The sequence below is a fragment of the Cyrtonyx montezumae genome, unplaced genomic scaffold (genome assembly GCF_038088225.1).
Source record: "Cyrtonyx montezumae isolate F1298 unplaced genomic scaffold, pur_monq_1.0 scaffold_1, whole genome shotgun sequence".
In the NCBI taxonomy this organism is placed as follows: Eukaryota; Metazoa; Chordata; class Aves; order Galliformes; family Odontophoridae; genus Cyrtonyx; species Cyrtonyx montezumae.
Window position 1 is genome coordinate 15,462,203 of NW_027071825.1, and position 14,774 is coordinate 15,476,976.

The window sequence follows — 14,774 nt, forward strand, 5'->3', positions numbered from 1 at the left end:
CAGTAGAGGTTGCACATTCCCTCCAATAGTCCATTACATTTTGTTGCTGTGCAACAGATAGCACCAGAAGTTGCTAACTGACAGAACAGCATCTGCAGATGAACCAGAGGTGTGTCACAGAATTCCTCCATGTGGGAAAAAAATGCATCCACTGACATTCATCAGTGCTTGCTGAACATTTATGGAGACTAAACAGTGGATGTGAGAACAGTGAGAAAGTGGGTGGCGTGTTTCAGCAGTACTGGTGTGACATGGAAGATGAGCCACGTTCTGGCTGTACACATTTGTACAAGCATGGCACACAAGCTCTTGTTCATCGCTGGTGAAGGTGGATGGCTACTGGTAGTGAGTATGGTAAACAATAGTGTTTTGTAGCTGAGAATTTGCTGTATCAAATAAGATTATCTGCATTTCCATGGAATTAAATAGGAAGTATTACTTTCAGTGACCTACATACTACATTTTTTAACTACTAGCAGAGCTGAGTATTACAAGGTACATGGAAGCAGATTATAATGCAAAGGTGACCAGGCATTTTGCCCATAGTGAAGTGATAAGACATTTCTTCACCAGACAGGATGAACTGAAATAAGCCAGTGAGCATAGAGATTACATAAGCCATCTCGGTTTCAGGACCATCTGATCTTTTCAACAGTTACTACAGCTATTAAAGCAAGGAAGTTTGAAGATAGAAATTTCATAGGTCAAAGGTTTTGGCAGTTAAAAAACTGTATCTGTTAACCAGTATTAAGCAAGCATCCTTTTTCTTTTTAAGCAATCTCAGTACACTACCACAAAATTAATCCTCATAATAGCAAACACCAAAAGAGATCTCTACAGACTCTTCTGCATACGCAAACACAGTTCAGTTTCTAATTGAAGTAGCCTTAAGACCTGTATCAAGTAGAAGCAAAGGAGCTTGTTTTCATGCTTGCATCTCTGAACACAGCAGATACAACACAGCAACATACTATCAACTCATGAAATGAACAAGACAGAAGAAATGCTGTCCTCAGTAATGTCAAATCACATAAGTAACAAAATTTTAGCTTTCTTACATACAAGAATACAAGGACGATATGCATACACAAGTATTTGTTCTATTGCATTATTTAAAATAACTTACATTGGCAACATCAGGTAAGGAAGCTCTAACAGCTACTAGAAAGGTAAAACCTGCTACACTTAAGAGATATGACAAAAGGTACAAGAGATCAGGCAGTGTTTTATCACTTACCTCATGATGCAGCTCAGCTATCTGATCTTTCAGTTCTCTGATATACTGGTTAGAATCAGATTTATTAAGCTGCCCTTGAATCTTTCCTTCTTCTTTCTGTTTTGGTTAAAAAAAAGAATCTTATTCAAATTACTCACAAATATACAATGTTAAAATGCTATTTTAGTTGTCTGCATATTTTTTATCACACACATATTCACACACTTCTCAGCATTTTTTACTTGGATTAAGTTTTTACAGGTATCCAGGGGTACCGGGAGCTCAGAATAAGTTGATTCACTAAGGAACACTTCACATGACAAGTTTAGTTTAAAATATAGTGATATTATTGTGTGGAAAGACTATAAAGCAGAAGGGAAGGGAGGAATGTCCCCTAATAGCACTGCTATAAGAAGTACAGCAATAAATTGTACAATGATAAAGAGATGAAGAGGACAATTGTCAAGTAAATGTAGTCATTAACTGCAGATGACTTTGTCTTGAAACATTAAGGCCTCCAACACTAACTTTCAGCTTCTCTCTAATATGGCCATACCAAATCCTTAGTATATATAAAACAAATAAAAAAATTAAAAAAGCAATTTCTGAAGCAGCCACCAACTGGCAAATATTTTATATACAACTTTGTACCAATTGCAAATCACATACAACCAATACACTACAGAAATCCAACTGTACACGGAGCATATGGCTTTCTAGCTGTAGCTTGTTTTGCTTCATTCCTATTTACACTTGAAGAATGCAAACAATGAATTTCCACAGGCAAGCTCTAAGCAATTTGCAAACAGAATTTCAGTGCCTTGTAGAATGAGAGGTGTCAAGTATTCTTCAAAATAGAAAGCAAAAAGCTTTATCAGAGAGCTTTCCCTGAAACATCAGCAGCAAGACACAACACATGTCTGGAAGTTAGTAGCAATGCACTGCCTTCAAAGCTATTTTACGACATGAAGAAACCCGAGTAGCATTATTTCTTCCAATCTCAAAGATATTTTCCTTTTGGAGCTGTCTTTAACTGCATCAGATTACACATTACAAAGTTACTTTGTGATGTTTACTATTAATTCACGTAAACAACGGAATAGAAGCACATAATACTACACTGAATTCAATTCCAAGCCAATCTATGGCTCCAATTCACACACACAAACTGAGAAGTATCATTATTTTTCCTGTGCTAAAGAGGTTAAAAGAATGATCTATGTATGTGTATATATAGAGCCCAACTCATCTCCCTTTACAAGGATAACTATTACTATTTAGAAACCGAAACAGAAGGAACATAACTTACAGACCAAAGATAATATAATTTACTTTTATCTACAGAAAAAGCTACATCGATGCTAAGAATTTAGACAAGAATGATTTTATCTCTTGTGACAGCGGGAGCACACGGAAGAAATGTTCATCTAAGTCCGTGATTTGCAATGGACTTTTCCATGTTAGCATCTTACTCTTCTGATACCAAATTACTATGTAACCACAAAGCATGATGTCAGAAAGCAAACGTAAAGCCAGGTTCTTACACTAAATATATATACACTAAATATAAGACAAGTGCCACCTTTTTAGACTGTAGTAACATTTGAGTTTACATTAGAATTGGTGCACAAGAGGACATGAAGCAGGCATTTCCAAGTTGTTATGATAAGATAACAGCAAAGTCAATAAAATTTACTCGCTTAAATTCAACACTGCAGAAACAGCTGAAAGCTGCTATTATATACACAGGATACAGTATACATTACTAGGAATTATATATTATAATCTTAAATGATTTTTATTCTAAGTAACTCTATAAAGTTATCATAGATCAGAATAATTTAATATTATTTGCTCATGGAATAACAGTCTACCAGTCAGCTTAAACTGAATGTCAACAGAAACCTGGCTTGTGAGGTCCTCATCATTAATGACGCTCAAAGAAAGTTTCAGTTTTCCTTTCAGAACTTACAGATTTTGTAGAGGTGGCAGTTCATCAAAATGCGTTTAGCACAGGAACCTTACAAAGTGATTTTCTACAAACACATTTTTCAAAGAAAACTGCTGCTGCACCTTCCTCTTTTTACAGTCAAAACACTAGAGGTCAGAAGATGATCCTTTTATATAGCTGCAAAAAATTTAAAACACAAGCACTTCTAGCTAACTGTTTAAGTCCATGTTCTAAAAGCTATAAAAACCTATTCACACTGGGTAAATTGGAAGGGTACCACACAAATTTTAGGCAATGTATCATAAAATCTTCTTCATCTCTCTGAGCAGCAAAGATGTATTTTTTATCTATTTTATTTTTCCTTCTCTGTTGTTTATGTCATTACTTCTTTAAAAGGCAGTCATGCAGGTGCACAAGAAACCACTGGAAAACATACAGTTATCATACATTCTAGCATTAAAATATTTTTCGGTTCTTTCAAAACTATTATTTGAAATATAAATCAGATAAGCAGACATCTGAAATCGTACACCTGTCAGATAAAAGCAATTACAAAACATTTGTGTTCATCTGTCAGTATATGAGCCTCGCTACCCACCATTCTTTAGAACTGCAAGAGATTGATGTTTCTCTTCAATACATACCCACGTTATAAAAAATACTATGCAAAACCGTTGTGCTTTCCAGACATTTTATATTTATATTAAGATCATATTACTTGCTAGCAATTTTCAGCTTCTAATAGGCATTTATTTTAAGGCAAGTTTTAACTTGAGCAGCTTAAATTTTGGTTGTGACATTCTTTAACACTGGTTTTTCATTGTGACAATCAACATCTGATGGCAGGAAGGTTTCCTTATGTGCAGTGCATTTTACAATTGTAAAAAGCAATAGGAATATCTTTCCCTACTATTTTTTTTTTGTGGTATATCACAAAGACAAAATACTTTCTCCTAAAAATTCTGTAGTTCTAGATCTCATTCTCAACCTGTGCAAGGTTATACATACACAGCAGTGTCTTACACTGCCTGACTACCATTAAAATAAAAACACTAATAACTTTATTACTAAACAAGGGATCTTGGTAACGTCTTAAGGTCTCTTTTCAACGATATTGTCAGTGTACGTATATATCTTTAAATAGCAAAAATCACCACTACACTAATAAGAACCCAAAATTCTGTCCCCCTGCAGGTTAGATTCCTTCTTGTGCATCACAATTCTAGATTACATTAGATGTACTTGGGCACTAATCTTTCTGCGACTATGATGATTTAGAAGTGCGTACAGCGAGCAAAATGATGCTTAACACATTTGTCTCACACAAGAAAAACACACATGGGACTTTAAGTTCATGCTTAACTTAGTGGCTTATTAAGAAAGACTTAGCAACTTCAGCCTGGCTTTTTCAGCCTCAAATACGACACTATATTACATAGATAAAATTTGTAACACTTCAAACTGATCTAGTCATGTGGCATGGGGCAATTTAATAGAATTATTTGTTCTCAGTTCTGAATATGAATTAAACTTGCACTGAAAAGAAAGGACAGAGAATTAGTTAGGCTACACAGAAGTAGGAAAGAAAGTGAGAAAAAGTAACAAGCACTGAAAAGAATTTGAAACAATTCAGTAATTTAGGCAGCAATACTGGTAAACTCTTGATGATTACTTCCTCAGCACACTATTTGCAGAATTCAGCTGTTGCAATTAGTTCACTACCAAGCATTTATTTCATGAATAATTTCAGTTGGGGAACCAAGGGCTATCCGCCCAAAAGACAGGAGTCTGTGGTCCAAGCCCAGCAACCCAGAAGGTCTGAGCCTACATTCAGAACAGTCCTGATGTATTTTCTCTTTGTCAGTTCTATTACTATTGCTTGTCTCATGTTTCAAGTGAGAGCCATGCAGATGTGCTGGAAGATGAATGTTTTTAGTATGGATTGATCTGACAAGTCTTCAACAGAAAAAAAAAAAAAAGATTAAGAAAATCCTAATCTCATCTCTCTTAAATAGCAAGAGTGTTCAAGCACAGAGGAACTAAAACCTGTCTTGTATAAAACCTCCTAGAAAAAAAAAAACAACAAAAGGGGAGCTAACTGCTCTACTGAAGGTCTTTATTCTAAATCTGGTTGTGACTTTTAATTAAGAAAAGTAGTACCAACAATAAAGTTCTGTTTTCATTAAATCACATTTTCATATACTTTGGCTGCAAACTGCTTTGACTCCCTCATCTGCTAGATGGTCCCTTTAAGAGAAGAAAAATATAAGCTACTCTTTTGAGTTACTGAATGCCTCCTGTTGCACCATTTAGTTCAGTAGGAACCAAGCATTTAACTCTGGTTTTATGTTGTGCTTCAGAGGTTTTGTATTTCTGAAGAAAAGTCTCAGATCAACAGAACTGTTGAAATTTAAGAGGTATCTTCACATGTGTTTAAGGTATGGATATCACACCTTTTAAAAGGAAATAAGCAATTAGTAATCTCTTTCTTCACAAGAGTTTAAAGATATAATATTGCATGCATAGGATGTGGTTATTGTTTCTTTGTTGATTTTTTATTTATCAATTTATTTGTTTGAGATAGAGTACTATTGCAGAAAATCTGTGGTATTTGGTGAGGTCACAGTACAAAGAATGCCTGGCCTCCTGGCAATTATTAGACATTCTAAGTTAGAAATGAACGTACTTAAAGAAACTAGATAGCATCAAGAAGGAAAAAGGAGTAATTGGAATAGCGAAAGAATGAAACTTAGGCAACTTTAGAATCAAGGACTTTTAGTTTAAAAACTCCTTTCATAAGTAATCTCGCTCTACATGAATTTTCACAGTACACTGCTTCTGCATATTGGCAACACTACAGTGCCCATCTTCCCTTCCCAGGAATGTTTTTAGAAACTAACGTGCTATATGTCATTCAAAAGCCATTACTTCAATTCTGCCCACCCCCCCAGTCTTACTGTCTCTTCCAACTCACCAGCTCCTCCAGCACAGACACAAATCTCTGTGCTGCAGGAAAAAAAGCCCAACCTGGTAGGCAGGTATCAGCTCTGCTCAAGAAAAAGGTACTTCGAACAGATTAAGCAGTCAATGTGCAGTCCAACCTCCGACTAGGGGGATGCATATAAGAAGGGGGTAGCAGTAGCACAGGCAGTGGAAGGGCAGGAAATGAGCTCTGAAAACCAAAAAAGCAACTGCTAAAATCTTTGCACCCCTTCAGTTGTGGAAGCTCTCACCTCCCTCACTCCGCTCTGAAGTAAGAGTTACTATATCAGCCTGCACACCAAGATCTGCTACAAGAGCATCTGAGAATAAACCTTCTCCTCCGGCTTCCTCAGACTGAGGAAGAATTCTGCCCACAAAAAAGTATCAATTGAGATACGCAGCTGTAGTATCAGACTGAAGTCCCCCTTTGGCTGACTTTTTAAAGAGAAAAGCATTTTTGTACCCAAGAAACAGTAGTTAGTCTTTAGTAGCACGTTCACCAGATATATACAACAACTGTTGAGTATATGGAGCTTCCAAACTGCCAGCACAGGACCGAGATACACAGTTGGCAATGCAATAGCACAGATACAAACTGCTTCATAAAATGCTTAATTAAATATTCAAAGCTGTTACTGTATAGTGCTCCACATAAAAAAATCAAGTATAGTTAGTTATGATAAAATGAAGTTCAAATTAGAAATTCATCAAAAACATCTGAAACACTTGGGAGATCTTATGCCTGCTTTTGATCCTCAACTAAGGAATGTTTAACATAAAGGTCAAAATAATAAAATTCCACTTGCATTCCAACAGTAGCAGTTTTCCAATATACTCTTGATGATCACAGAGTAGGAAATTAAATGTCAGAAATTACACCATTTAAATAAGACAATATCTAGGGATCTTTTTCACTTCAGTAACTATGAAAAAACACAGAACCCAAATCAATAGTTTTACTTTGACTTTAATAGAAGGCAGTTAAAATGAAGAAGCAGGAGACACGTGTACCTCAAATAAGAATCTATCAGCTTTACTAAAAATGTTTATGGGGTAGGATATTTCCTAAATAACCTTGATTTTTTTTTCTCTCCTGACTTCAAATATTTACTTAGTGACAACCAACCTCAGCTTCTTTTCAGGGTAGGTTTTAAACTCTTACCTCTGTGGCAAGACAGAGCACTAAGATGTAAATGAAGTTTATTCAGAAGGGTAAATGTGGTAACTAGTGTCCTTTCAGTGACTTTACAGTGACTCATTCTAGACTTTCAAAAAACACATCACTAACATCACATACCACTATTGATAAGAGAAAAAAAAAGTTTCCTGTAATTTGAAAAGATGGAAACAATTTCTTCACTCAACAGTCAGTACTTGGAAAACTTTTTTAAACAGAGGGCATAGAAAGGCTTCATTCTAGCGAAAGAGATAAAAGTTTAACTGTGGGAGAGAGAACTAGCACAATCATGGACTTCCTTTACAGTTGTTCTCAAAGCAGCTCTGACATGGTTAAATATGGGTAAATGTGACAATTCTCCGAATCTGCCAGGAAACACACCAAGAAGGAAGTGATGCTACCCCCTGACCAGATCAACCTAACCAACAGAAGAGTTTTCCTACTGAGATTACTCACATGTAAAACTAGTTTTCTATTATAGAAATGTGCTCTGCATCTCCACATCCCAAACTAGCTATAGGCTATTTTAGAAGGATAGCAACAAGTCACTCATCTGAAGGGAGAGAAACAGATCAAAATGCAGAACAGAGTCCACAGTTTTCCCAGCTCTGCTTCCCAATGTTCATGCTTCACTGGCACCATGCTCCTTACTTCAGCCAGCTGACTGACATTAACTGATAATGTGATTTATTTAGCCTCGCCTCAATTTCTCCAAACCCACTTTTTTTCCTCCGCCCCCTCTTTTTTCAGCCTGTCCCCTCTTCAACCGTCACAAGGAAAGGTTTAAAAAAAACCAAACAACCCACAACAACAAAAATCCCATCAGTGTTGAGTGACCAACAGGACCAACTATATATGGCTAGAAGGACCATGTGCACTTACAGTCCAGAAGATTATTGAGGCTTGGTAGATGTTTTCTTTGAGAGCTTTAAGATAGAGACAAACCAAAAGTAATAGTATTTTAAAGGCTGATATTAAGGAGTTAAAAGCATTTGCATGTTGCAGTTTGAAACTCTCACACCAGATCAAGGGATAAGATCAATCCCCTGGAAAAGCAAACCCAGGGATTTACTGATGGACTACAGGCATAAAGTGAGAATATCCATTCCTTGGTCTCAGCTGCCTATGTCAAGGATGAGACAAAAGGGGTTTGCACCTCTACAATGGGACTGAGCTGTTCTCTTCATGTGATGTTTCACTTTCACATAGAAGTGAGAGACTTGCACTCCATAGCTGACTAGTTTTGGCCAAACTATCAGCCTAGGCATCTAGAAATCCATCATTTAGTTTGTAATGATTAACTAAAGCATTCTATTCAAAATTGAGAAGCCTGCTAAGTACTTGATGTGACCCTTGCTTCCTAAGGGTTTTATAACTTGAACCGATGAGGTAAATAAATGAATAAATAAATAGGGCAGAGGAAAAAACAGCTGACAAAGCACACCTTCTTTTATACACAGCTTCGAGGTTTTTCTCCATCACTTCTGTGAATTAGGCATTCCAATTATGCTATAATCGAGGAGTGTCCCTCAGACTTCTAAGTAAGAATGTTCATGGATTATTTTTGCACTTCAGCACATCTACACAGAAGTCAAACAGGTCAGCATCGAGAACTCAGCGCCTGAGACAAACTGTCATTCAGAATACGCAGAAATAACATCATAGCAAACTGACATCTTGCTACAAACTTACAACTACTATTAAATGATAGAACTACCTCCTTCTTGTCATTATTACTTACCAAAACTAAGAGTGACCTCAAACTGTGATTTAAATCTAGCATTTGTGTATGTCAGAACAGTTCATGTGTGGGAGTAGTGATACTCTGCAAAAGTTAATGCCAGTGTCTCACACCTACACAAACATTTAAAAAGAAAAATATTATTTAGGTCAAGCATTGCGTGGACCTTGCACTGAATCCCTAGGTCTTCCACTGCTTCCTAGAAGATTGCTTTTTCCCCCCCACACACACAATAAAATGAAGGTTTTGAGGTAAGCTTCATCAGCTTAGAAATAATAATCACAAGCAGACCTATTTATGATGCTGCTTATTCAGCATAATTACTTTGAGACATCTATGCTCCACAATTAGTTTCAGGCACTATTACTAAATGCTATATTTCAAGTCATCAAGGCAAGCCTCAATTAAAAGCCCCCCCGCCCCCCCACTAGCATCAGGGCACAGCATACCAGTGGCAAGCTGAATGGGAAAGAATGAGGCAGCTCTTTCTCCAAAGAGGAAAAAGTTATCTAGTATCTCATCCCCATACTGAGACTTGCTGGTTCCTTAAAAACCAGGTTTCCTTGAAGCTGTAGGATTAGTAGCGAGTTTTAGCTTGCTTGCTTTCAAAGCAAGCTTACAACTCCACTAGTACATTTTCTGTTGTTGTTGCAGATATTTCAGACACCTTTGAACCTGAGTACCTAAAAGGAAGCTTTAATCTTAAGTTTCATATTTGCTATCAAAGACTGATCAAATATCTATTTGTGTAAGGTTCTATAAGCAAAAATAAAGAAACTTTCACAGCACAATAAAACATTTCAAGACAAGTCTTCACTGTGAAAGAAAAGAAGACATAAGAGGAACTTATTTCTATTGAATCACTAGTGTTTTAAATTTATGTATTAACACTCAAAACACGTATTGCATAATCACACAAGCTATATTTCAGACTAATGTAAGCTTGAGATCAGTAGTTCACCAAACTCTAACATGGAAACTCTGAAGTACATACCACAGCCACAGAGTGACTTCATGCTCTGACTACACACAAAGAAAGTACAGTCATTCTCATTTGTACAGAAATGAAAGGATCTTAAGAGGCTACAGATGAAGAACAGGTGATCATCTAAGATGACAATAAAGATTGGAAATTGAAATGCACTTCAGTAGGAGACAAAAGAAAGCAACCTAGAAATTGATTAAAATGGAAAAACATAACCAAAGATTGCGTCGTGAAAAAAAATGACTACAGAAAGGAAAAGATAAACAAGTGAACATGATATAAGTGCAATATCATGACAAAACAGGGACAGTGAAGTCTTTGCATATCTAAGGCAGACTTACACAACGGATTTACCCTTCTAGCACTTACAATATTATGGGCATTTAAAGAAAGTAACACTTGCATACAATTCTGACACCCATATCTTAGGCATAAATATAGCTGTCTCCTCTTCCCTTTCTATAAGATTATTAAGCACTGATGATTTGATCAGTCAAACCATAAAAAATAGACCTGTTTACATAAAAAATGCAATTCTAATTGAATGACAGAAAAAAAAACAAAAAAAAACCCAACCAGATTATTGGATTCTCTATTTCAGAACACCAGAACTATACTGCTTTTTGGAAGACCCCTATTAGCCAAAGTTCTCAGGATGGCATTTAAAGTCAGTGTTAAAGTAGAAAAAAAATAAGATACTGGTTCCTCACCTGCAAAACCACAGTTTGAAATCAACAAAAACAATTATTGTACAGATAGACTGCTAGTATAGGAAGAAAAGTCTGACCTGAACTCAGCTATTCTCTTATTATCTTTCTAGAAGATAACTGAGTCATATGCAATACTAACTTATCTAAGTAGTTCTAACGTACTTATCACAGCATTATCTAAGCATAATGTGATCAAATGATTGCTTTATCTTTTAATAGACTCTGTGCCTGCTGCACTACAGGAAGGAACACTCAAAGTGAAAATCCTTTATGCAAGCTCCATCACATTTATATGTACGGTCATCTACATAAAGCAAATTGATCTTATAGAAACAGTATGAGAACATTACTTGACATGTTCTTCATGCTGTTAGCAAAATGGTAACCAAGAGTTAAGAAGCAATAAAAAACTGTTTTATGAAGCAAGTTAATACCATAAATGAAGAGTTGAAAAAGTCACAAGTAGTTGAGCTTTAGCACTATAAAATGAAGTCATCTTGAAGGAGAGATTTCAGAAGGAAATCAGACACACTAGCATTACCAGTTTGAAAAAAAAAAAAAAGGAAACTAGAGAACAAGAAGTTTGGAATCTAAAATTAATAGCCAAGAAAACCTTTGTGAGAGACAACAAAATTCAGGTGGGGAAACAGTCCATGAATACATGAAAGACTGTCTACAATAACCCATCAAGAATTCCCAAAGCCAAAAATAGAAATAATGGAGCAGCAAGTTCATAAGACAAGAAATAGAACAGTATAAGGAACAGCACAAGGGCTACAGAATCCTTCTTCAGGTCCTACAGTGATACGTAGCACTAAATAAAATTACTGGTTTAAGAAAATAATGGATGTAAGTTCCACAACAAATCTGCCAACTCTGATCACAGCAGAAAATTAAGTGCAGACAAGAATATTTGCTGAAATCAGAATGCTTGTTTTTTTTTATATAGCATGCTTTCACCCTGACGTAGTGCTGAAAATTACTAATTACAAAACAAATACAGAAGAAGTCATATGGTGCTTGTACAGAAACTATTATTAGAAGTTCATCAGTACACCTAGAAGGTAAATGTAAGGCCTTTAATTATAAAGGAGGCACGCTCAGCAAGATAGCATTATCCCACTTTGTAAAGTAATGTCTTGTATTGACAACAGGTTATAAAGAAGAAATAAAAGTGAAAGAAGAAAAATACAGAAAGTAAGGAGTATGAAGTTATACATTTAATATCATCAGTTGTTACCTGGATTTCTAATTCAGCAATATGCTGCTGGAGTTCAGCCACAGCTGCTATACGGTCTGCCTCACGGAGCCGCACTGCCATCACTTCTTCTTTACTCTGCAAGGAAGAAAGAATTAAAGCTAACCCATCATACCAGTTTCAATCAATGACTACACATTGTGTTTACTCAGAACTATATAAAGGGAACTTACACTGCTGAAGAATACTATACATACTGATGAAGTACATTCTAAAGAACCCAGATTTTTGTATCCCATAGAATTACATAAGCATCTAATACTAATTCCAAACTACAATCACCTAACATCCATGACACTTTGAAAAATATTGTCCACAAAAGTATGGGTCCAAGAAACAGATACATTTTGTTCGAGAAACACTAAAAAGTAAATTAGGAAAAACAAAAAGAATCAACAAAAGCTAATAACAGAAGATCAGGTCATTCTTCAGCTTCTGCTTCTGTTAAAAGACAGCAAAGATACACTGAAGTTATTTATTTTACTTCATCTTTCTCTAAGAACATAAGAACAGATATTCTCAACCTCATTTATGTTCAGCTATCTTAGTGACAGTATACAAGAAACACTTTGGTACCATTTGGTATAAAACTCTAATACCTGGAACTAATGAACAGATTCCTGCTGTGAGCTTAACAGTGATTTGCAGTTTGAGTTTTGACAAGAGAAGGAAGTTTCCCTCTTTTCTGTTTTACAAAGCAAGCCCTAAAGACTTGAGAACACAAAACTACCAGTGGTATATTGTCACCAGTTTGATACAGCCATAGAGAAAAGACAGGTAGATAAATAGATAATAAGTCAAAAATTCTTCCAGCTACAGTGCAATTTCTAGAAAAAAGAGAGCTAAGTCCCAGGTACAGCTTTCATGGCAGAATGGTGGAACTTCACAGCTATAGTTACTGTTGGTTACTTACAGTACTGCAGTTATTTTCATGTGTGCTTCATTTAATGTGTGATTCAAATTGACGGTACTTAACTATTCCTGATTCTTTAAACAATTTGATTGAAACTGAATTTAACATGTCAAAACTTATCCACAGAAGCTACTCAGAGATGCTGTATGTTTAAAAAAAAAAAAGCCCTGTAATGAAAGTGCATTTTCTGCAGTACCTAATTAACAGAATTTGTAGTCAGCTAATTCCATTTTAGAGGAATCCATCAAAGTCAAAGCTTAACCATTATTGCTAAATTCTACTGCATCACTGCCTGCATGAAGCCAAGCCCACAAGCCTACAGGATCACACGTAGTCAGCTGTGAGCTAGGTGACTGCCTTTGGCGTGGTTTGACTTGAACATCTGAGATGAGTCAATAGTGTTGCTGTAGATGGCACTGACACTTTATCACTGAAACAAGGCATGTGCTCAATACCACAGGAGTTGATAGGAAAGACAACTGGGGTGAGGACACAGTCTTTATGTTGTAAGTTCTTTAACACTGATTACAGAGATTATTGCCATGTTTCAATAAACAGTTTGAAATGAAGTTCTTGCTGTAGAAGCAGCAATAAAAAGAAAAAGCCATAATGCAGTACACACCAGTGACAGAAAACAGTAACTGCACAGGTAATATGAGATGCAGCTTGCTATGCAATTTCTACTTAAGCATTTTAAGATACCATTTCAAGAGAGTTAAAGCCCCAGAATATACTAGTTGTTGTTTCAGTTGTTTCCCTTTTTTCACAATGTGAAATAACTTTGAACAATCCCAAGCAGGAACTTGCTTCTTTGCCTGGGGAACCTATAACAGCCTCTTCCAGAACAAAAGATTTGTCATGACTCTTAGATTAAGCTAACAAAAAAATCATCCTTCCAGCAGTTCGAACATGGAGAGTGTAGGAAAGGAAACAAACCAACTGTCAAAAGCACAACGTCTTTTTAATACCCTCTCATTTTCACTTAGTAGTTTGTTTGAAATTGAAAAGTTTTTCATAAATATAAAATAGCAATATAAAGTTCAGTCCTAAGGAGTGAGAGAACAGTTAAAACTCATGTAGTGCTCAGCACTGCTTAATCGTTTGATGACAACATTCTTATTAAATCTTAATGTGCTGTGTGCCAATACAGGTACCTCAGTTACAGAGAACTGCTGTTTTCAAAGAATCTCTTAAAAACCTGCCCCTTGAACTCAGCTGGCAATCCTTTTAATATCACACCTTTCCCTAATCCACATTACAACCTCACTATGATCATTTGCACAGGAAGTGGTAATGATCATTAGCCAGGTTAAAGATGTACTACTACTTTTATAGTCAAAAAAATCTTCGAAATACTGCCTAAAGCCATACCATGCCAAATATTAACACAGACTTCTGGTATGAAAAAGCAATCCAAAGTTACAGAACACACTAAGACACGTTACCAAGATGCAAATATAAAATAAATCAATAAGTTCAGCATAAAAAAATAGCACTTGGAAATGGTGATTATGCTAAACAAAACAGCTGGTGGAAGTGATTACAAGGAGCTATTCATTAGGAGGAGTGATTTCTTTTCTCAGAGCTTTTGGACAAGAGTCAGTAGATTTTAGATCTTCACAGCACCTTAGATTCAGGTTCCATTTAAGACAAGAAAACCTAACCAAAAAACTGGAATACTTCAGAAAATAACTACAGTATGTGCAAGTTATTTACTGTTCTTAAATTTGTTAAAAGCAGAACTGAACAACAACCAGCTTCACTTTCCTTTTGGAAAGAAGTGAAAACCAGCAAAAAGTTGCCAATTACAAATTACACAATGTAGCTTAGGTTAATGAATA

The 14,774-nt window shown here is 35.9% G+C and overlaps 1 protein-coding gene across 11 annotated transcripts in view; it reads right to left on the reverse strand.

Moving 5' to 3' along the window:
* EVI5 (ecotropic viral integration site 5) overlaps positions 1-14,774 on the reverse strand; it is a 65,827-nt gene that overhangs the window by 16,696 nt on the left and 34,357 nt on the right. For 9 of the 11 annotated variants that reach the window (XM_065741615.1, XM_065741595.1, XM_065741624.1 and 6 more), the window contains 2 exons: positions 12,003-12,098; positions 1,238-1,333 (listed from right to left, as the gene is read on the reverse strand). In XM_065741615.1, the coding sequence (XP_065597687.1) occupies positions 1,238-1,333; positions 12,003-12,098 (192 nt within the window). Of the gene's footprint in view, positions 1-1,237; positions 1,334-10,061; positions 10,238-12,002; positions 12,099-14,774 lie in introns of those variants that run through there. The other 2 variants (XR_010622509.1, XM_065741604.1) reach the window with 2 other exon arrangements.